We start from the raw sequence: 24,228 nt of genomic DNA on the forward strand, positions 1-24,228 counted from the left end.
AGCCCTGCAGCCATCTACCTTGGAGCTGACATAGGCACTCCTGCACAGAGGGAGGTGAGCGGGGGCCGTGACCTGTGTTAACAGAGCTCCAGCAGGCATATTCCTGCTCTGCAAAAACAGCATTTGGTAGTGGCGGCCGGTGGCTGTGCATAGTGTCAAAGTTTTGACTTAAGATATGCTTTTAACTGTGTGTGTATATTTATAAATACACACACACATTCACATATATACATATATAATGTGTGTGTGTGTGTGTGTGTGTGTGTGTGTGTGTGTGTGTGTGTGTGTGTGTGTGTGTGTGTGTAGGGATGAGCCGAACCCCCCCCCCCCCCCATTCGGTTCGCAGCTGGACATGTGAACAGGCAAAAAAAAATTGAAGACCATTAAAGTCTATGGGACACGAACATGAAAAATCAAAAGTGCTAATTTTAAAGGTTAATATGCAAGTTATTGTCATAAGTGTTTGGGGGCCTGGGTCCTGCCCCAGGGGACATGTATCAATGCAACAAAAAGTTTTAAAAACTGCTGTTTTTTTGGGAGCAGTGATTTTAATAGTGCTTAAAGTGCACGCGTGGGGGGGGGGGGGTGTCTATAGTATGCCTGTAAAGTAGCGTGTGTTTATAATGGTCTCTGCACAAAATGACATTTTTAAAGGAAAAAAAGTCATTTAAAACTGTTCGCGGCTCTAATAAATTGTCGGGTCCTGGCAATACAGATAAGTCATTGAAAAAAAAATGCGTAGGGGTCCCCCAAATTCTATTGCCAGGCCCTTCAGGTCTGGTGTGGATATTAAGGGGAACCCTGCGCCAAATGAAGAAAAAATTGCATAATGTTCCCCCCAAAAACCAATTCAGGTCTGGTATTGATTTTAAGGGAAACTCTGCACCAAAATTTAAAAAAATGGCGTGGGGGTCCCCCCAAAAATCCATACCAGACCCTTATCCGAGCACACAACCTGGTAGGCCACAGTAAAAGAGGGGGGACAAGAGACTGCCTGCAGACCCCCACAACCACCGGACAAGGGTTGTGGGGATGAGGCCCTTGTCCCCATCAACATGGGGCATGTGGCCTGGTACGATTCAGGAAAGGGGGCGCTCTTGTCCCCCTCCTCTTTTCCTGCGTCTTGCCAGGTTGCATGCTCGGATAAGGGTCTGGTGTGGATTTTTGTAATGAGTTTTGTCTGTATTCCCGGGACCCGACAATTCATTATAGCAGTGAGTAGTTTTATGACTTTTTTTTTTTTCCTTTTAGAAATGACATTTTGTGCAGAGACTGTTATAAACACTGGAAACATGTGCTACTTTACATGCATACTGTAGACACCCCCCAGATATGAAATTTAAAGGAATATTTCACTTTTATTGTTTCATTTTAAGCAATATTAAAATCACTGCTCCCGAAAAAACAGCCGTTTTTAAAACTTTTTTTTTGCATTGATGTACCCTGGGGCAGAATCCGGGTCCCCAAACACTTTTTATGACAATTACTTGCATATTGCATATTAACCTCTTGACCACTGGGCACTTAAACCCCCTTCCTAACCAGACCAATTTCCAGCTTTCGGTGCTCTCACAATTTTGAATGACAATTACTGAGTCATACAACATTGTACCCATATGACATTTTTGTCCTTTTTTTTTCACACAAATAGAGCTTTCTTTTGGTGGTATTTAATCACTGTTGGTTTTTTTATTTTTTGCGCTATAAAAGAAAAAAGACTGAAAATTCGGTAAAAAAATATGAATTTTTCTCGTTTCTGTTATAAAATTTAGAAAATCAGTAATTTTTCTTCCTAAATTTTGGCCAAAATTTATACTGCTACATATTTTTGATAAAAATAAGTACAAATTTGTGTATATTATTTGGTCTTTGTGAAAGTTAGAGTCCACAAGCTATGGTGTAAATATCTGAAAATTGATCACACCTGAAGTACTGACGGCCTATCTCATTTCTTGAGACCCTAACATGCCAGAAAAGTACAAATACCCCCCAAATTACCCTTTTTTTGGAAAGAAGACATTCCAAGGTATTTAGAAAGAGGCATGCTAAGTTTTTTTAAGTTGTCATTTTTTCCCCACAATTCTTTGCAAAATCAATATTTTTTTTTCTTTATTTTTTTCCACAAAATTGTCATATTAGCAGGTTATTTCTCACACACGGCATATGCATACCACAAATTACACCCCAAAACACATTCTGCTATTCCTCCCGAGTATGGCGATACCACATGTGTGAGACTTTTACACAGCGTGGCCACATACAGAGGCCCAACAAGCAGGGAGCACCCAGGCCAATTCTGACATTTCTCTCCTACATGTAAAAATCATAATTTATTTGCTAGAAAATTACATAGAACCCCAAAACATTATATATGCATTTTTAGCAAAGACCCTAGAGAATACAATGGCGGCCATTACAACTTTTTTTCTCGCACGATATTTGTGCAGCAATTTTTCGAACGCGTTTCTTTTTAAAAAAAGTTTTGTGCTTAAAAAAAAAAAACTGTAAAGTTTGCCCAATGTTTTTGCATAATGTGAAAGATGAAGTTACCCCGAGTAAATAGATACCTAACATGTCACCCTTCAAAATTGCACACGCTCATGGAATAGCGCCAAACTTCGCTACTTAAAAATCCCCATAGGCGACCCTTTAATTTTTTTTATTAGTTGGATGTTTTTAGTTACAGAGGAGGTCTAGGGACAAAATTATTGCTCTCTCTAACGTTCGCAGCGATACCTCACATGTGTAGCTTGAACACAGTTTTCATATGTCGGCAGGAATTACGTATGCGTTTGCTTCTGCATGCGAGCACACAGGGACAGGGGCGCTTAAAAAATAAAACATTTCATTTTACTTTATTTTAGTTTGACACTTTTTCCCCCAGAAATAATTTTTTTATCACTTTTATTCCTATTATAAGGAATGTAAACATCCCTTGTAATAGGAATATAGCATGACAGGTCCTCTTTACAGTGAGATATGGGGTCAATAAGACCTTACATCTCACCTCTAGGCTGGGAAGCCTAAAATAAAAAAATTATCCTGGCTTTGATCGTAGCTGTGAGTCGGTAAAAGCATCGGAGGGTGGCGGGGGGGACGTATTGCTGGGTATTGGAGTATTGCGGGGTATTTCAGAGTATTGTGCAGGGTATTTCAGAGTATTGCGCAGGGATCGATGGCTGGATCTGTGACTGCAATTGTCACAGATCCAGCCCACAGCTCTGCTGACACCCGCTCTCTCCCCTCTCCACTCTTACTGTACCGAGGGGAGGGAGGAACCGGCGTCATCAAATGATGCCGGTATGTGTACAAGTGATAGCTCCGTTATTGGACGGAGCGATCACGTGGTTAACGGCCGCTATCAGCGGCAATTTACCGCCATCCGTGATGCGCCAGGTCTTCTAGACCCAGCAGTCACGGATGATTCCGGGAGGGCGCCCCAGGGGGTGCGCAGGAGCAGGATTCTGGGAGGACGTCCCAGGGACGTCCTCCCAGAGTAACTCGACCGCGCTGTAGAAGTCTTTTGTCTATAGCGCGGTCGGCAAGTGGTTAACCTTTAAAATTAGCACTTTTGATTTCTACCATAGACTTTTAAAGGGTGTAGAACTACTAGATGGTAGAACTACCCAAGGCTGGAATGGGCTACAAGACCATTGTCAAGCAGCTTGGTGAGAGGATGACAACAGTTGGTGCGATTATTCGCAAATGATAGAAGCACTAAATAACTCAATCTCCCTTGGTGTGGGGCTCCATGCAAGATCTCACCTTGTGGAGTTTCAATGATCATGAAAACGGTAAGAAATCGGCCCAGAACTGTTGGGACCATAGTTGCCAAGAAAACATACGACATGCTTTTGGGGTGTTTTTCTGCCAAGAGGACAGGACACTATATTTCCGAGGCTCTATTTTTTGGCACTATTCTATACCTAACTTCTTTTGGTATAGCATTTTTTTCTTTGACAGGACAGCTTCACAGCATCAAAGGGACGATGGACGGAGCCATGTACCGTCAAATCTTGGGTGAGAACTTTGTTCCCTCAGCCAGGGCATTGAAAATGGGTCGTGGATGGGTATTCCAGCATGACAATGACCAGAAACACATGGCCAAGGCAACAAAGGAGTGGCTCAAGAAGCACTTTTAAGGTCAAGAAACGTCTGACCTGTGTGATTGCCAACAAGGGTTTTGCCACCAAGTACTAAGTCATGTTTTTTGAAGGTGTCAAATACTTATTTCACTCATTAAAATGCAAATTAATTTATAACTTTTTTGAAATTTTGTTTTTCTGGATATTTTTGTTCTGGCTCTCACTGTTAAAATGAATCCACTATTTAAATTATAGACCGATCATTTCTTTCAGTGGGCAAACTTACAAAATCGGCAGGGGATCAAATACTTTTTTTCCCTCACTGTATATAAAACAAATGTGTATGTCTGGACACTTTCACCCACTTCCAGTCCAGTTTTCGGATTTCAGCGCTGTTACACTTTGAATGACAACTACTCAGGCATGCTACACTGTACCCAAATGAAATTTTTGTCATCTTTTGAGATGGAGCTTTCTTTTGGTATTGTTTAATCTCCACTGTTTTTTCTTTTTGCCATATGAAAAAAAAGACCCCAAAAAATGTACGTTTTGTCTTTTGCTACTAAAAATTTTTTTTTTTCAGAAATTTAGGTCAAAATGTATACTCCTACATTTCTTTGGTAAAAATAACCCAAATAATTGTATATTATTTGGTCTGTGTGAAAGTTCGCATTTACGAACTATGGTAACTATAGGTTTAAAAATTGATTTTAGTCCTGATGTACTGACCCTAAAATGGCACTACAAATACTCCTCAAATGACACATTTTTGGAAAGTGGACAGTCCAAGGTATTTAGCAAGAGGCATGGCATGTTTTTTTGAAGTTGTAGCTTTTTGTAAATTTTTGGGAAAATTTAGAAAGAAATATTAAAAAAAAAAAAATTTGTCACAATGTTCTAATTTTACCAAGTGATTTCTCACATACATCATAGGCATACTTCTAATTGCACTCAAAACACATTCTGCTACTCCTCCCAAGTATGGGGATTGATTCCATATGTGTGAGATTTTCACAGCCTAGCCGTGTAGAGGTGCCCAAAATCCAAGGATCACCCTTAGGCACATTAATTACACACCTAATTTCTGGACTACCTACCACATTTTTGGAGGCCCTGGAGAACCAAGGCAGTGCCCACTGTAACTAGTATGACAGTAATTAAGGACAATATGACTATGTGGTGGTGGTTCAGTGGACTGACTTTTATAATTTTTCTTTACAATTTAAATATATATATATATTTTACATGCTGTCATCAGAGCAGTGACGTGTTACCGTAGTGACATTGTATTATACTGAGGGGGGGGGGGGGGGGGTTGATCTACTCACTTTTTTTTTTTTTTTTTAATACTGTGGTTGCTTATTACCATGATATTTGTAAAAGACGGTGTGATGTACGTTCATAAAACCTCATGTACATCTGTGAAAGGTCACAGCTATTACATGATACTGGGCTGCTGTGATTACTGTGATCAATCACAGAGCGCTCACATTAGTAAACAATTACATCGTTGTTTACTACTGTTCATGTGCACAGCGATCATATGATACCAGGGCTGCTCACAGTGGCCTGGTACTATGATCGGTGTTCAGCTGTGTTTGATGGACACAGTAGGTCACCTATCTCTCTGCTACGCACTCTACAGAGCGTGCATGAGCAGTTAATGTGGGAGGAAATAAGAGTACGAGTATAGTTGAGTCACTTAGCCTTGTTTCCTCATCGAAGGTGTGGCTTTTTGGCCACAATTCTTCCATGAAGATGACTTCTGGACAGATGTCTCCAGACAGATGGGTGTAGTACCTGGGTGCCACTTTCTTCTGCCAGTTCTGTGATGATGGCACTGCTGGACATCATCTAATGTTGAAGGGAAGTAAGCATGATGTGTCTCATCTGCTGCACTAAGTTTTCTTGGCCGAACCACTGTGTCTACAACCCTCAGCATTTCCTATTTGTACTACTTCAAAAGATCATGAACAGCACATCTTGAAACCCCAATCTGCTTTGAAATCTTTGTCTAGCTGAGACCTTGCAGTATAACTACTTGGTGTCTTGTTGCTGTGCTCAGTCTTGCTATGGTGTAGGACCTGTAACCTGAAACGGTCTTCCACAACCTCAACGTAGTAGCAAAGTCTGACTGTTCCTCATCCAGTTTTAATCCTCCTACACAGCTATTTCTGTTTCAGTTGACTGTGTTTCTACTAGGGGTGCAACGGATCGTCACCGATCCGTGATCCGAACGGGTCACCCCGTTCGGATCGGCACACCCCGCGATCCGCGGAGCGCTCCGGAGCCTAGGCCTAGGAAAGTCCCCGGCTTCGGCCTAGCTCCGGAGCGGCGGCCATCTTGCTCCACCCAGTCTGCTTGCCAGAGCCCAGCGTGACACGCCTCCCCGGGGAGGCGTGTCACGCTGTGCACTGGGCTCTGGCAAGCAGACTTGGAGAGGGAAAAAGTTAAAAGTACAAGCTTGCTGTTTTTACAGCAAGATTATTTACTAATACTGCATGTTATTTCCCCCCAGTTCTGACAATGACTATAAAGTGTGTGTGTGTGATCCGATCCGTGAGTTTTTTGATCCGTTGCACCCCTAGTTTCTACTTGAATTTAGATAATTTTCGCCCTCTTGGTATAATTGGATAATCATACACCTAATTCTAATCCTACAAAATCCCTGACTTTATGAATGTGTACAAATTGTGAAAGTGTAAGAATTGATGCTGGTTTGAATTCAAAGGGTAGTCGCACCAAATGTTGATTTGATGTAGATTATTCTCTATTGGTTCACTTTTCCCTATTAAAAATAAATGATTTAAATACATATTTTTGAAAGCATTCTTACTTTATAACATTTATTCACACCTGCCCAAAACTTTTGCACAGTACTGTATTTGTAGGTATGTAACGGCCTAATGCCCTGTACACACGATAGGATTTTCCGTCAAAAAAAAGTTGGATGTGAGCTTTTGGTCGGATATTCCGAACGTGTGTATGCTCCATCCAACATTTTCTGTCAGAATTTCCACCAGCAAAATATTGAGAGTAGGTTCTCTATTTTTCAGACGGAAAAAGTTCTTGTCGGGAATTCCGCTCATCTTTATGCAACTCCGATGCGCAAAAAAAAATGCATGCTCAGAATCAAGCAGAAGAGTTGAATTGCCTATTGAACTTCATTGATCCCAGCTCGTCGTACGTCTTGTACGTCACCATGTTCTTTACGGTCGGAATTTCAGACTATTTGTGTTAGCGTTTGTATGCAACACAAGTTTGAGCCAACATTCCGTCAGAAAAAATCCACGGTTTTCTTGTCAGAATTTCCAATCGTGTGTACGGGGCATAAGGCCCACCCACCGTATATATACTGCCTGATCTGTACTGTCATTCAGTAGTTTGTAGAAGCTATAATGTTTACGCAAACCAATCAATATACACTTATTGGGATTTTTATTTTATTTTTTACCAAAGACATGTAGCAGTATACACTTTGCCCTAAATTTCGGAAGACATTTTTTTTTTTTTTTATTATTATTATTATTATTGGTTATATTTTTTAGCAGAAAGTAAAAAAAAAATATTTTGAAAAATGTTCATCTTTTTTCATTTATATTATACAAATTAAAAACCCAGTGGTGATCAAATGCCACCAAAAGAAAGCTGTGTGAAAAAAATATAAATTGAATTTGCGTACAGTATTGCATGACTGCGCAATTGCCAGTTAAAATAGCGCAGTGGCGAATATCAAAAAATACCCTGGTCATGAAGGGGGTAAAACCTTCTGGAGCTTAACTGGATTATAATAAATATCTTGACACATTCTTAGATTAAAAAAAAGCAGCCTGGTTTTATACTGTAACTAACCACCTTCCAAATATATATATATATATATATATATATATATATATATATATATATATATATATATATATATATATATATGCAATACTTGTTTTCATGAATAGGTTTAGCATTTTTTTTTGCTGTTATACGCTAAAGACGAACAATTTTACATTTTAATTAACTGCCTACTTTCAGTGTGTACTGCTCTCATTTATGGCTCATCCACACTAGATTGGATTTGCAGTGCAGAAAGTTATTTATTTTTGTTATGAAATGATGGTGATGTATACATTGCAGATAATGCTGCAGTTGGCTCATTTATGTAATTTCTGTGAGAAACTTGTGTGAACTATGTTTAGAGAAGTATGTAAACTGTCTGCCAGGGGCGTGGCTTAGCTGGGGATGTAGACGGTCGCACGTCCTGTGAGCTCCGCCGATCATCCGCTCGATTATCCTGCTGACAAGCCGTTCGTGGCTTTACTTTGGTCCCGCTACCTACCTGGACTCCCCTGGCTGCTACAGCGACCCTCGACGGTACCGGATCGGGCGTAGATAAGATGTCCCGGCGCAATGCACAAGGCCGCACGGCCCCGGACCACGCGATCCAAGATGGCGGCGCCGCGCAGTCGGCGAAAGAGAAATACAAAGCCGCGGCTCAGAAGTTGTTCTCCCCGATCAGCACACGCGAGCTCCTGGAGGTCCCTGGGGATGGCGGAGACAACCGGAGCGGGTCCCAATCCGATGCCGACGACACTGTGCCCCTGGAGGACCCATCCGCACCAGTGCTGCCGTGGAACACAGTGAGTACATCACCAGGGTCCCATGGGCTGGATGCGGTGGAGGCCTCAGGCCCGGACGGGCCTGAGCCCACACTAAGGGACATCTTTGCAGCAATTACGGCCTGCAATGCCTCAGTGACACACCTGGCATCAGAACTTAAGGGGGTAAAGGCAGAAATGACATACATGCGCCAGGACATGCAGAAGCTGCGGGACCGCACTACTGATGTTGAGGGCCGTGTTAGTGTATTGGAGGATGATATAGCCCCTATGCAGAGGGAGGCACATGCCCAACAACTGATGGTCGCTAAACATGCGGCAAAAATTGACGAACTCGAAAATAGAATGCGCCGCAATAATGTTAGAGCCATTGGAATACCAGAAAGAATGGAGGGAAAGAATCCGGTAGCATTCATAGAGCAATGGCTGACAGAGAAATTCGGAAAAGACTCTTTTTCACAAATGTTTGCGGTGGAACGCGCACACCGTGTCCCCCTGAGGCCTTTACCCCCGGGGAACCCGCCCAGGGCCTTTCTGTTTAAACTGTTACACTACAGGGACAGGGATGTCATCCTGTCTAAGGCACGCACCCTGGGGGAGGCTCTAGTTATAGATAACTCCAAGATATCCTTATTTCCGGACTTTTCAGCAGAGGTGCAAAAGCAGCGCGCCCAATTTAATGATGTCAAAAAGCGGTTGCGATTCCTGGAATTACAGTATGCCATGCTTTATCCTGCTAAGCTCCGTGTGGTAGCTAGAAATGAAGTGCACTTCTTTGAGAGACCTGCCCAAGCCATGCAATGGATGGATAGAGAGGAGCGCTCTCTGCGTGAAGATTTGGGGAGAAGACGCAGGAATGAGTGACCGCCACATGCTTCACTCACAAGCACCAACATTATTACCTAACAGCGGGACAGGAATGATGTCCTATTTCAACCTCCTTCCAAGGCGGAGAACTGTTTCCACAGGAGGTGTTCGCACAGTTTAAATATGTTTTGTTCTACACTGAAAAAAGATCCGCTGGAGGCGGATGCCCTTAAGCTGGCTAGTGAACTTTGCCCACTAGAACTGAGTCCCTCGTGGACAAGAAGTCTCATCGACGGTTTTTTATTATTTTTGGTTCCTTTGAGCTTGATAATGGTTCTCTTGAATGATATGTCTACAGTCTGCTTGACATTTGTTTCCACAGGTTGTGCCCAATGCGCCTGGACTGAGACATTGGGGAGACCTCACCCTGTGTTTTATGCTCCCCATAACATTAGAAATGAGATTCTCTCCTCCCCACCTGGTCACTCTCGCTACTATTATTTTTTTGTGTTCTGTCCCGACCGAGATGGAATAGCGTTTATTTTATTATTTGTAAGATGGTCCTGGCCTATTGACTTGAAATGCATTTATGTGGTGTTCGCTGCAGATGATTCTATACTTAGGACATGGCAGTACAGATTGTGTTAACTAGCTGGAATGTTAGAGGGCTGGGAGATAAAGTGAAACGCATGGCAGTAGGTCATGTGCTTAAACGGCTGGGCTCCTCAGTGGTGTGCCTGCAGGAGACACATATTCTACCAGGTCAGGAATCTCCATTTTCCTCTAGGCTGTATAGCAACCAGTACCACTCTGCTTTTTCATCGTATGCCAGAGGGGTCAGTACACTTATTGGCATAAATGTACCGTATACGTTTATCTCCTCACTAATAGACCCTGGAGGTCGTTTTATTTTTTTGCATTGTTCCCTAAATGGCATACCATGTATTATAGCCAACATATATATACCGCCACCTTTTTCGGCGGAGGTTCTTAAGACCCTGGCCACCTTCTTGTCACGTCACCCCGGTGTCCCCGCTCTTGTAGTGGGGGACTTTAATAATTTTTTGTGTGCCGACCTTGACAAGTTTTCTCCTGGGGCGCGGGCGGCCACACCTAGGAGGAGCCAGACGCCTTTTGCTCGGCTTCTACAGGAGCTGGGGTTAAGAGATGTCTGGAGGCTTGCTCACCCACAGGAGAGATGTTACTCTTGCCACTCCGCCTCGCATAGGGGCCTTTCTAGAATTGATCTGGGCCTGGGCAACAGTGAGATGCTTCCCCTGGTTTCGTCCATAAAGTACGAGGCCAGGACTGTTTCTGACCACTCGCCTTTATGTATTGAGATACTGGCGTCTGGAATCTCTAAGCGCACTTGCTGGAGGCTCAATCCCTTCTGGATGTCGCTGTTCCCAGCCCCTGATCCTATTCATACTGAACTAGTAAACTTTGTTAGGATTAACAGGAATTCCACGGGCCTGGGTGTCCTTTGGGATGCTCTTAAAGCCTTTTTGAGGGGCCAGTTTATTAGGTCTATCAACTCCATTAAAACGGGGACGAAGTCTTGGGAACAATTCGTGCTTCGGGAGGCTGGGAGGGCTGAGTCGGCTTATGTGGACTCCCCCTCTGAGCATACCGAAAGGGCATGGAATGAGGCTCAGAATATGGTTAAGCATGTGACTATGACCAGGGCGGAGAATAAAAGATTTTTCCTTCAGCAGAAGTACTTCGAAGACGGGGAGGGCACAGGTCATATGCTGGCTATGATGGTGAGAGCACAAAGGGGCTCGCCACACATAGAGTCAATAACTAATGTCTCGGGGTCACTGGTCTCATCTCATGCGGATGTGCTATCCACATTTAAAGATTTCTATGCTGATGTGTATTCCTCTAAAGTCTCACCTACTACTGAGGAGATTGCCTCCTTTTTGGATCAGTGCCACCTCCCGCGTCTATCGGCCGCAGACGTGGCGCAATTGAGTGCGCCGCTCACGACTGATGAACTACTGGAGGCATTGGCGCTTTCCTCTCCTGGCAAGTCTCCGGGCTCGGATGGCTTGCCGGCGGAGGTATATGGGCGCTACTCTGAAGGCCTGATACCTCTTTTGAAAGAAGTGTTTATAGATGCGTATGATCAGGGGTCCCTGCCCCAATCCATGAATGAGGCCATTATAGTTCTCCTATTGAAACCTGGTAAGGATGCCCAAAGTGCTGACTCCTATAGACCTATATCACTACTGACAACAGACGTTAAACTACTGGCTAGGGTATTGGCCACCAGGCTCGCTAAAGTTATAACTAAACTAGTCCATACGGACCAATCAGGTTTTATTCCTTCCCGGTCAACTGCCCTCAACATTAGACGCCTCTTCCTTAATTTACAGATACCTGTAGATAACGAGAAACAGAGGGCGATCCTGTCATTAGACGCTGCCAAAGCCTTTGACAGCGTCGAATGGCCCTATTTGTGGGAGGTCCTGGGACGCTTTGGACTGGGTGACAGTTTTATTAGATGGGTTCGGTTACTCTATGCTGCCCCCACGGCCAGGCTTCGAGTGAACGGGGACCTTACGGACCCCTTTCCGCTCTACAGAGGCACAAGGCAGGGGTGCCCTTTATCGCCCCTGCTTTTTGCACTAGCCCTCGAGCCGTTAGCGGCGCGGATAAGGTCCTCCCCTGAGATAATCGGTTTTGAGAGAGGTGAACAGATAGAGAAGATTTCTCTTTACGCAGACGATACCCTGTTGTATCTGGGAGATGTGGATACATCTCTTACGGCAGCTATGGAATTGATCCAACGGTTCGGCTCCTTGTCGGGGTTCTCGATAAATTGGGGTAAATCCGTCATTTTGCCTGTGGATGGTCCGGTTGCCTCTCTACCGGAGGCGGCGGGGTCACTGAAGGTGGTGGAATCTTTTAAATACTTAGGAGTTCAGGTGTCAGCTAACCCACAGAAATACTTGGAGGAGAATTTGTTGCCCCTTTTCCAACGACTGCAAATGACCTGTAATACCTGGTGCAAACTTCCGCTCTCAGTAATTGGTAGAATAAATCTAATAAAAATGGTGTGGGGCCCCCAACTTCTATACATTATGCACAATTCCCCTCAGTGGATACCTCGTCGTTGGTTCACCCGGATAGATTCCTTGTTTAGATCACTGATTTGGAAAAAAAAAGTGGCCCGTATCAGATTGTCCACGTTACAATATGATAAAGACCAGGGAGGAGCGGCTGTCCCTAATCCTAAATTCTACTTCTTAGCCTCTCAAATGCAGCATCTGTGTGGCATGGGGCGGGCCAATGATAATGACTCAATTGATACTCTACTGCGAACGGGTTCGGGGAGTGCGTCGGTCCTAGCAAATTTGGAGGCGGGTTTTCCGCATCTGCCTCAGGCGGCACCCACCGTGGTCCTCCTTAGGAAGCTGTGGTCTATGGTTAGATCCACCTTGGGTGTCTCGGGATTTCTTGCGGACACTCCTTTGTGGGACAACCTAAACCTAATGGAGGTCTTCAGGCTTGAAGGCTTTCAGGTTTGGAAACTGGCAGGAATTAAGAACATCGCCCAGATTTACAGTAACAATGTGCTTAAATCATTTCAGGATTTACAAAATGAATTTGGTCTACCCAGACAACAATTTTATAGGTATCTACAACTCAGGCATGCCCTTCGGGCACAGGGGCAGGTGTCGGTTCTCCAGCTATCTGGGAATAGGCTGTTAACTGAGGTATTTTCTGGCACGGAAAGAAAGGGTATGATATCCCATGTATACTCCTCGCTATTGTCGTCTGTGCAAAACTCAGCAACTCTGCCATGCAGAAGAGGGTGGACAGAGGATTTGGGGGACATTGATGGCGAGACCTGGGAAATTTGTTTACAGGCTGGCCCTCTCACTTCTGTCTCGCAGTCTCACAGGTTGTCTCACCTGTTCCTGTTACACAGGGTTTATCGTACGCCTATTCAACTGTTTCGATGGGGAAGAAGGGACTCTTCACTGTGTCCCAAGCTATGCGAGGGGGAGGGGTCGCTTATTCACCTGATGTGGAGGTGCCCCAAGTTACACCGGTTCTGGAGGAGTGTCACAGAGGTTATCTCCTCGGTGTATCAAGTTAGGGTCCCACTGGACCCCATAGTATGTATACTGGGTGCCGTGGACGAAGAGGTATACCCCCCACCTATTAATATAGCAGTGATTAGGCTCCTATATCTAGCAAGGAAACAGATAGCTAGATTCTGGCTGTCCCCGCATGTCCCGACTAAGAAACAATGGATTGATCAGGTGAATCTTATTATAGTGAGGGAACATTATACATATCAGCATAGAAATGCCCCTAAGAAATTTAATTCCATCTGGCAACCCTGGCTGGAAACACCTGGACTGGCACCTCCGAGACTGGTTATGACCCGGCTGTTCCAGATGTAATCGATTCTATCTTCCTGACGCACAAAACATAAAATTATAAAATATGTCTGACTCAGTCAAAAAATGTATAAAACTTAGACCATGGTTGAGGTACGCGCCTGTGGGGATTACATAATATGGTCGGGAGAACCTACTTGAGGATGGATAAGGACTCTGAATGCTTAAGCAGACGGTGGAATGCAGACTTTCAGTTTTGGCCCGTTGGCCGAGTGTGTGTTAGTGTTGGGGGGAGAGGCGGTTTCTCACCTGCCCGGCATAGTTCAAACTCCTTCAATGACGGAATTTGGTTTAGGTCACCTCCTGGTGCCTCTGTTCTAGCATGCGTACAAAGCAAGTCTTTTTGTAATAATTTTATTTTGCAACGTTTTTTGTATGCTGATATATATCTCTGTACCGTACTTATATTTTTGGCACAATAAACCATTTTACTGATTTAAAAAAAAAAACTGTCTGCCAACCACAAAATGCTGGTTTTCTGGCTGTCTCTAAATTGAGCAGTGGCAGCTGGTGAAGTTTTAGGATGGGGGGTGCCAGACCCCACCCTTTCTTTTTGATCCCTTCCACTTCTCATAAGCCCCACCCTTTTATAGAATCCACTTACTCCATCCCCTGTATTCCACTTGCTTCCACTGATACTGTCTCTCTGACTCGCATTCTGTCCTCACATTCTTGAGATCCCTAATCTGCCAACCTGTCAGTTCCTTGGAGTACACAACAAGGACAGAAGAGCTGAGAAAAGTCCCATAAAAAGTCACTGAAGTCAGAGTACTAAGTGCTGATTTTGATAAGAGTGATCAGCGCATACAGTTCAATAAATAAATAATATACATAATAAAACCACTAATGTATAACAAAATAAGTGACAATAATGTGCAATAAATGCTAATAGTCCCAAAGTGCAAACATAAGTGAACAGAAAATGGCAAAAAATAAGTGATGAGGGTCCTTGTGCAATCCAAATCTTAAAGGAACTTCACAATCTTCTGTATAAATCTTCTAGGTGCTGTGCTCACAGAGCGCTTACCTTAAGGCAGGTATATGCAGACTTGTGTGAGTGTGGGTAGGTCCAGGGATGGTTTTTCCACATAGATTCCCAGCTACTGTCTGTCTCCACGGGTACAGATAGCCTCACAAGTTCTCTCCTCGATTTGAGCCCCAGTAAAATCAAGAGAGACACTCCATCGTGAAGTACAGCAAGGGATTTTTAATAAATAAAGCTGTAGAAACTTACATCAAAGTAAAAACAAAGCAGCAGTGACAGCCGTGTTCAGGCTCTTCCTATTTCCTGGTCCATCAGATCCTTACCGGTTACGCCCCATCACGTGGCTTCATCAGAGGTGACCTCTGATGAAGCCACGTGATGGGGTGTAACCGGAGTACTTCACAATGGAGTGTCTCTTGATTTTACTGGGGCTCAAATCGAGGAGAGAACTTGTGAGGCTATCTGTACCCGTGGAGACACAGTAGCTGTGAATCTATGTGGAGGAACCATCCCTGGACCTACTCATACAAGTCTTCACTTAAGTTTGTACTTTGGGACTATTAGCATTTATTGCACATTATTATCACTTATTTTGTTATACATTAGTGGTTTTATTATCTATATTATTTATTTATTGAACTGTATGCGCTGATCACTCTTTTATCAATATCACTACAGGTATTTATTTACTTACCCATATAGATTTAGCAGCATATTTAAATGTATTTTTCATTCACGGTTATTCTACACTTGAGTGGCGCGCGCGGTAGCACCATTCATATATTCACTAAGTGCTGATTGCAAGCTTCCCAGAGAACGGTCCAATGACATCCACCTGGAGCACACCTATGTGTAGGAGCTGGAGGACAGGGAGGAGGAAGAGCTGCTCCGTACCGCCATAGCAAGTGACGCCACTTCTCTCCACGCAGCAGTGAGTTGGAAAACCAGCAGTGACGCGGCTGTGGCCACAAAAAGCACCACCCAGTCTTCTTCCATCCCCACCAATTAAAATATCGGAAAGCAGGCCACATACGAATCGGTGAAGTGTGGGAGTGTTTGCGGTCGCACCACTTGCGCCCCGAACCCTCCCTTAACAAAGGCAAATCGGCTTCCCATAGACTGCCGTGTGTCTGGTGCCTGGACACTCTCTTAAAGGGCCTTTTTTTTGTTTTGTTTTTATGTTTTTTTTTTGCTTGGGGGGACGGCGCCCATGCGCCACCTATGGACGGGTCGCCACTGAAATTGAGTCACTGGCCTAGAATAAGCATTTTTCCTGTGACTTCAGACATCTGTTCTGCATACTTCTTTTAGGTCAGTGAAGTTGAAGGGTCTGCATGATAGCCAAGCAACTAGTATTTTCAGGAGGTGTTCAACGTTGGCAGCCTGTTTATGCTATCATGGCAGCTTTTGTTGAATTGCTTTCACCTGGTCTTTCAATATGTTGTATTTAAATGAATAAAATAAATACAATTAAAGAGGAGGAGTTGGCAGCTAAACCAATGCCAGTTAGGTTAGGAAGGTTAGTTTGCTACTCCATGGAATTCCCTGGAAAATATATATATATATATATATATATATATATATATATACACTTTTTTTTTTTTTTTTTAAGTATGTGTAATATATTTGATTTACATATTAAATCATGTTGCTGTCTGCAACAGATCTTTTGCTTTGCTTCAGTTTTTTTTTCATTTAAGTGTTCCCCGCTGACATGGAAAAAATCGTTCTTTGAAAAAATATCCTGATGATAAATGTTTTTGCAGTGCATTTTTTGGAAACCAGAAATAAAAACACTTCCAACGTGGAATTCTGTTTGACGTCAGTGTGAGTGAATTCTGTTAGGTTACAGATTTTTTTTTCACTTCTACGTTTAAATTGCTTGGATCCTTGTGCCATGGATCAGTGGCTGTTTTAATAGGCAGAGTTTCTCTCTAGTAGCTAGTTTCTCACGTTTTGAGAATGGATCTGACTACCAGACGTGGTGAACTTGTGACCCTTTGCTGACACTGGGGTGTCCCCTCCTCCTTTCACTCGCACACAGTCGTTAATGCTTGTAGTCATTTGGTAAGTGTGAAGTTCCCCTTTGGTTAGTGGGTGGGACTCTGGCACCCAACATCTTAGGAAAGCTGAACATACAATCTAAATACCCTTTTGACTAGCACTTGACCTCTCAGAAGTTAACCAGGAGCCACATATAACTCCTGAGCTCAACAGACATTTACCGCATGCTAGCTGAAACGTACCTCTTTGGAAACCTCAGCTTGTGATGAGTTGCCCAGAGACGAGGAAGTGAGACTGAGTTCTATGTGATCTGCCTGCCTTCCTCCTTCTCAGGATGGACTTCAGGAAGGGATAGCATGGACAGGCCAAAATATTAGCCACCATCACTTCTTTTGTTTCATCTGCTTATTTAAAGCTCCCCTTGCAATACATTTCTAATCTTGGAAAGAACAGAAATTTTTTTTTTTTTTCATTTGCAACCACAAGACATGGTGGTTTGAAAGCACAGGTTTACGCTAGATCACATGAATGCACAAGGGCATTAAACTGTGCAATTGTCAATTAAAATGCTGTCGCCCACCAATAAATGTTTTTTTTTCTTACAGCTTATACATCTGAAACCTAGTATAGACGCAGAAAATGTCATTTTGAGCTTGTCAGTTTTATCTTCTATTCCAGAATCTCTATTAAGTACAAAAATAAGGTAGCATCATATGTTATGGGCAAAGGGGTGCTTTATTCGCTGAGTAAGTTTGCAAAGGGGTCCTGGGCATCTTACTGTGTACAAATTGAACAAAATGCACTTAAAGCGGAGTTCCGGACACAATTTCACTTTTTAAATATAAATACCCCTGTAATACACAAGCTTAATCTATTCTAGTAAAGTTAGTCTGTAAACTAAGGTCCGTTTTGTTAGGTTGTTACAGCATTTAGACACTTTATAAAATAGAAATTGACTGGGGCCATCTTAAGTGTGGGCATCATGAAGCCAGACTGTATGACTTCCTGGATTTCAGCCTTGCAGATCTTGCACATGCTCAGTGCTGCACAAGCAGTGTAATGGGTTTCAGATCAGGTTTCAGCACCTGTACTGTCCAAGTCACATGATTCTTCGAGACTGGGGAGTGCACAGACTCCTGGAAAGTTACACCCACTACATTCCCAGAAGTCTGTGCGGTGTAGGTTAGGACCTAGGTGCAGGAAGAGGGAAGATTAACTATTCTGCCTAGCAACAACACTTTGAAGGCATCTAAAAAAAAAAAAAAAAACTTAAAGGACTAATGACATTTTTTTTAAAACTACTGATGTAATGTTATATTTATGGGTGGAACTCCACTTTAAAGCTGAAATTCAGACAAATATAACAAACACAAGCTCATACTTTTTTTTGTGTTTATTAAAAAACATAGATGCTAGCTGTCTTGGATTTTCTAGGACAGTTCCATATCTGTCCTCTTTGTGCATGATGCTGTGTCCCGGATTCTGTCGATCACAGGATCACCCTTGTGTGAGTTATCCAGCATGCCCAGTAAATGAAAATAGGGTTTAAGTTGAGGACAATTTAGACCAGGTCATGTTCACATTAAATTGTACCAGTTAAAAAGTTAAAAGCCAACTTCCGCAAAAAGCTGATTTGTTAGATTGGAAATTTTTGGTTCATCACAAAGTGCTGACTTCTAACAGAAAATCCCAGCTCCATCTTCAGACTGTGGTATAAAGAAGTCACACAATAATGTGTGTATGTCACACTGAACTCATAATGCAACAAGTAATGTGACTTTAATGACGATCACAATCTCATGGTGAAAGTGAATGCAAATATTGGACCTCATGCACAGGGATCCGTTGCAGAGACTAATCCGCACACTGATTTGGGGGGAGGGGAGTGCTTATTCAGTAAATGCCTTTCCTACATGTAACATTATACAACGTCAGTTTAATAATGCTTGAATGCTGGACTACATACAAGGCCTGTCATTCTATACCAAAGAAGGATGGCTTAATAATTTAAAAAATCTAGTCTATATGGCAGTATATTAGCAAAAATCAGAAATGGCAGCGGAAGCACCCGAGAGCCAATGGGAACATTGGCTGGGGTGCTGACATCACTGGATTCTAGGACAGGTAAGGTAAGTATTTGTAGCTGCTGACTTAAAGGGGTTGTAAAGGAAATCATTTTATACCCTAAATGGCTTCCTTTACCTTAGTGCAGTCCTCCTTCACTTACCTCATCCTTCGAATTTGCTTTTAAATGTCCTTATTTCTTCTGATAAATCCCCACTTCCTGTTCTTCTGTCCGTAACTACACCCAGTAATGCAAGGCTTTCTCACTGGTGTGGAGAAAGCCTCTTGAGGGGGGCAAGCAGGTGTGTCAGGACGCTCTCTACTTTGTAGATAAAGGAGCTGTGTGTTAGTAGGTGTCCTGACACTCCTGCTCGCCCCTCCCCACTCAAGAGGCTTTCTCCACACCAGGTAAAAAGCCTCGCATTACTGTGTGTAGGTACAGACAGAACAGGAAGTGAGGAATTCTCAGAAGAAATAAGGACATTTAAAAGCAAAATTGAAGGATGAGGTAAGTGAAGGAGGACTGCACTAAGGTAAAGGAAGCTATTTAGGGGGGGAAAAAAATCCTTTACAACCCCTTTAATTTTTCATGGGGGGGGGGGTTTCCTCCTCTTTTAAGTATTGTTTCCATGTAGAGTTCATTTATTAAATTTGAAAATGAAGGGTCTATGTAAATACAAACGTCAAGCAATTAAAACTGCCACAGATTAATTAATCTAATACGTTAATGCTTATTTATTTAGTGATGACAAAATGTCAGATCTGAATCGCATTCATCGTGAAAGATGAAAGTCTGATGCTTTATGGCTGGCTTAAAGGGAACTAATGATTTGCCTATGCAAAGTATAGCAACAGGTTCACGTTATTTTAGAACATATACTTGCCTTGCTTTTACGAACACTCTGCTCCATTTAACCTGGCTGTAGTAAATGATAGCCTTATGTAAGCTAGGTCCCGCTAAAGCCGTAGCTTAGATAGCCCTTTGGACTTCCCATGTGACAGCACTGATTGGCCCAGTCACATGCTTCAACATACATGGTTATTTTACTCATCTACTGACTCTAAATGGTGAAGAGGCAGAAGTGAGTACATGCTTGGGGGGGGGGCACATCATGGTTCTTGAGTCCCTCTTAGGTGCTCCTGGTCCCTCTCTCCTGTCACGTGCCCCCACAGCATGCAGTTTGCTATGGGGGCACCCGAGTCGAGCTGCAGCTCCATGTGTCCATTCAGACAGTGGTGCCGCTGCTGTGTCTCCGTCAATCAGGAGGGGAGTCCCAGATGGCCAAGGCAGTTGTGTACATCGCTGGATAGAGATAGGGCTCTGGTAAGTATTGAGGAGCCGCTTCACACAAAGTTTTCTTTTATCTTAATGCATAGAATGCATTAAGATAAAAGCTGCCTTTACAACCCCTTTAATGTAAACATCCAATTGATGAAAAAATATAAACTGATTCCATGTGCATCATGATTTTTTCTTTACTGTTCTTTTTTCGCAACACCAGTCTATGGTAAACATTGCACACCCCAAGGAGCCTTTACGTTTAGGATTTTTCACAACAGTTGTTACTAAATTATGCAAGCCAAACTGACCTTGAAATAGCCACCAGATGTTTTTAGGAATCACTATATAAAATAACATCATGAAAAAATGGTTCCACTAGCAGGTAAAAAAAATCAAAATGTTATAAAAAATGTTAACCTTGCTGTAACAACACCATTTGTACTACTACTTTTTCTCAGCACCATGTCCATTGGACAGTACTTGTTAGGACCAAGTCATTGTCTAAAAAGTGCCTACAAGCTCTATTCTCTCTAGCAACCAACCAACATTTCACTTTAATTTTCATATCTGCCCTAGAACAATGAAAGCAAAAATTGGTTGCAATGAGCAAAACAGACCCCTCCTCTTCCAGACCCTTTTAAGTGTGTGGACAGTTGTGTACATTAGTTGATGCAACTACAATAAATTATTTGACAGAGTGATTTTTCTAAATAGTCTTTGCTACAACTCCTTGGTGAAAACATTTAAGGTTTACACATAGTGTGCCAGTCGTTTTCAATATAAACGTATTGAAATCTCGTCCTGCACTGAAAGGAAGTAAATATTTCAAGTATTGAAGAATATACTTAGTGCAAGTAGTGTACAGTAAATCCCACAGTAACTGCTCATAAATCTTCTTTTTTTTTTTACCAGGATGATGTAGTTGTCGAGGAGTACACAGAAGATTCAGATCTAGACAGCAGTGGGGCAGAGCATGATTTCCGAGAACTGCGTGCCAAGAAGCACGCGCTGGCAAGAAAACTGGAAGAGCAGAAACGTCGACAGCAAAAGATTCAGGTACACACATTGAACTGTGGACTACAACTTGCCTGTAGTCTGTTTTACTGTAAATATATTAATCGTACATTAGGTGACAGGAAGACATCGACCATTGGTTTATAACACTACCCACAGGTGATTGGACACTGGCAAAAGCTTTAGAGTGCATCCTCCTATAACCCCACCCACTCTGCTGGACTCATGTTTTCTTCTGTGATGGATTTTTAGCCCTCTAGAGGTTTCTAGACTTCTATCCCTCTAAAGTTTTCTAAACCATCCTTATTATTTTTCTCTTTTGACTGACACTTCTATCAAGATCCAACTGCTTATTGCCTTAGGGCTCATTAACAGTTTCCAGAATGGTTACCCATGATGTGCGTCTTGAGAAAAAAACAGCCTGTTTTGTTTGCTTTGGGCTAGAGTTGGACTAACAGTTCGGCCCGAGCATGATCGAGTTCAGGCCGAAAATTGGCTGTTCACCCCGTTTGAGGAACACCCGAATTTGCAGGCTCTGTATGTAATTTCTTGTCCCCATGTTGATAGGGACAAGGGTGTTTGTGGTTGTGAGGTCTGCGGGCAGCGGACTTATCGGAATCTGGAAGCCCTCTTTAAGAAAGGGGCCCCCATAACCTGGAACCCCCCCCATGTGAATGTACATAGTACCCCCACCCGTTCACCAAAAAAGTGTAAAAAAGTAATTAAAACACAGACAGTTTTTGACAATTTCTTTAATAAAAAATAAAAAAACGTCCCTCGATGTAAACCCATAGTCAATCACACTGCCCTCCGTACCTGTAAAAAAAAACGTGCTGCACTAATTGACCGCCGAATGCCTCCTTTGCCATTTCATAGTTCTTTTATTGGTAAGGGCAGGGCCACCTAGTGATGTCGCCTGGTGGCACCGCCCCTTGTGACATCACCAACTCGGCATGCACCGTTCTGTGGCGTCACAAAGGGGGCAGTGCCACCAGGTAACCACGCCCTTGCCTGTATAAGAACTGTCAAACAGCAGAGGGGGCATTCGGCGGTCGGCCGTCAAATGCAGAGTTTTTTTTTTTTTCCGAGTGCAGTGGGCAGTGTGATTGACGATGGATTTATGTCAGGGGGACGTAAAGGATTTGCCAAAAACTGTCTTTTTCATTACTTTTTAAAACATGAGGGGGAGAAGGCGCTATCTGGGGAATCTGGTATGGAATTGGGGGGGGGGGAGTGGGAGAGCATGCTTTTTTTTTTTTTTTAAACAAAACTTGGCATGGGGTTCCCTTTAAAATCCATACCAGACCCAAGGGTTTTTTTTTTTCTTTCTTTTATTTAAATACCTGGGTGCCGGCATTTGCAACCACCAGTCAATTTAAATGTGATGTGGTTTTATTTTTACTGCAGCATGTTCTATGCTACAGATGCGCCCATTTACAGGCAGACTTAGGGGAAAAGGCACTATATTTAAAGGAATTTTTGTTGTTGCACTTTAAGCATCATTAAAATCGCTGCTCCTGAAAAAACAATTGTTTAAAAAAAAAAAAGGTTTTTGCATTGATGCATGTCCCCCAGGAGGGCAGTACCTGGACCCCCATACCCCTTTATGGCCAATTACTTGCATATGAGCTTTCAAATTGGGCACCGTACCTGTAAAAAAAAACGTGCTGCACTAATTGACCGCCGAATGCCTCCTTTGCCATTTCATAGTTCTTTTATTGGTAAGGGCAGGGCCACCTAGTGATGTCGCCTGGTGGCACCGCCCCTTGTGACATCACCAACTCGGCATGCACCGTTCTGTGGCGTCACAAAGGGGGCAGTGCCACCAGGTAACCACGCCCTTGCCTGTATAAGAACTGTCAAACAGCAGAGGGGGCATTCGGCGGTCGGCCGTCAAATGCAGAGTTTTTTTTTTTTTTTTCGAGTGCAGTGGGCAGTGTGATTGACGATGGATTTATGTCAGGGGGACGTAAAGGATTTGCCAAAAACTGTCTTTTTCATTACTTTTTAAAACATGAGGGGGAGAAGGCGCTATCTGGGGAATCTGGTATGGAATTGGGGGGGGGGAGTGGGAGAGCATGCTTTTTTTTTTTTTTAAACAAAACTTGGCATGGGGTTCCCTTTAAAATCCATACCAGACCCAAGGGTTTTTTTTTTTCTTTCTTTTATTTAAATACCTGGGTGCCGGCATTTGCAACCACCAGTCAATTTAAATGTGATGTGGTTTTATTTTTACTGCAGCATGTTCTATGCTACAGATGCGCCCATTTACAGGCAGACTTAGGGGAAAAGGCACTATATTTAAAGGAATTTTTGTTGTTGCACTTTAAGCATCATTAAAATCGCTGCTCCTGAAAAAACAATTGTTTAAAAAAAAAAAAGGTTTTTGCATTGATGCATGTCCCCCAGGAGGGCAGTACCTGGACCCCCATACCCCTTTATGGCCAATTACTTGCATATGAGCTTTCAAATTGGGCACCGTACCTGTAAAAAAAAACGTGCTGCACTAATTGACCGCCGAATGCCTCCTTTGCCATTTCATAGTTCTTTTATTGGTAAGGGCAGGGCCACCTAGTGATGTCGCCTGGTGGCACCGCCCCTTGTGACATCACCAACTCGGCATGCACCGTTCTGTGGCGTCACAAAGGGGGCAGTGCCACCAGGTAACCACGCCCTTGCCTGTATAAGAACTGTCAAACAGCAGAGGGGGCATTCGGCGGTCGGCCGTCAAATGCAGAGTTTTTTTTTTTTTTTCGAGTGCAGTGGGCAGTGTGATTGACGATGGATTTATGTCAGGGGGACGTAAAGGATTTGCCAAAAACTGTCTTTTTCATTACTTTTTAAAACATGAGGGGGAGAAGGCGCTATCTGGGGAATCTGGTATGGAATTGGGGGGGGGGGAGTGGGAGAGCATGCTTTTTTTTTTTTTTTTTTTTAAACAAAACTTGGCATGGGGTTCCCT

The 24,228-nt window shown here is 43.1% G+C and overlaps 1 protein-coding gene across 1 annotated transcript in view; it reads left to right on the forward strand.

Moving 5' to 3' along the window:
* Positions 1 to 24,228, forward strand: part of SMG6 (SMG6 nonsense mediated mRNA decay factor) — a 359,235-nt gene that overhangs the window by 298,711 nt on the left and 36,296 nt on the right. The window contains exon 15 of the mRNA XM_040338357.1: positions 21,165 to 21,308. Coding sequence (XP_040194291.1) covers positions 21,165 to 21,308 — 144 coding nt within the window. The remainder of the gene's footprint in view (positions 1 to 21,164; positions 21,309 to 24,228) is intronic.

The sequence above is a fragment of the Rana temporaria genome, chromosome 2 (assembly GCF_905171775.1).
Source record: "Rana temporaria chromosome 2, aRanTem1.1, whole genome shotgun sequence".
NCBI lineage: Eukaryota > Metazoa > Chordata > Amphibia > Anura > Ranidae > Rana > Rana temporaria.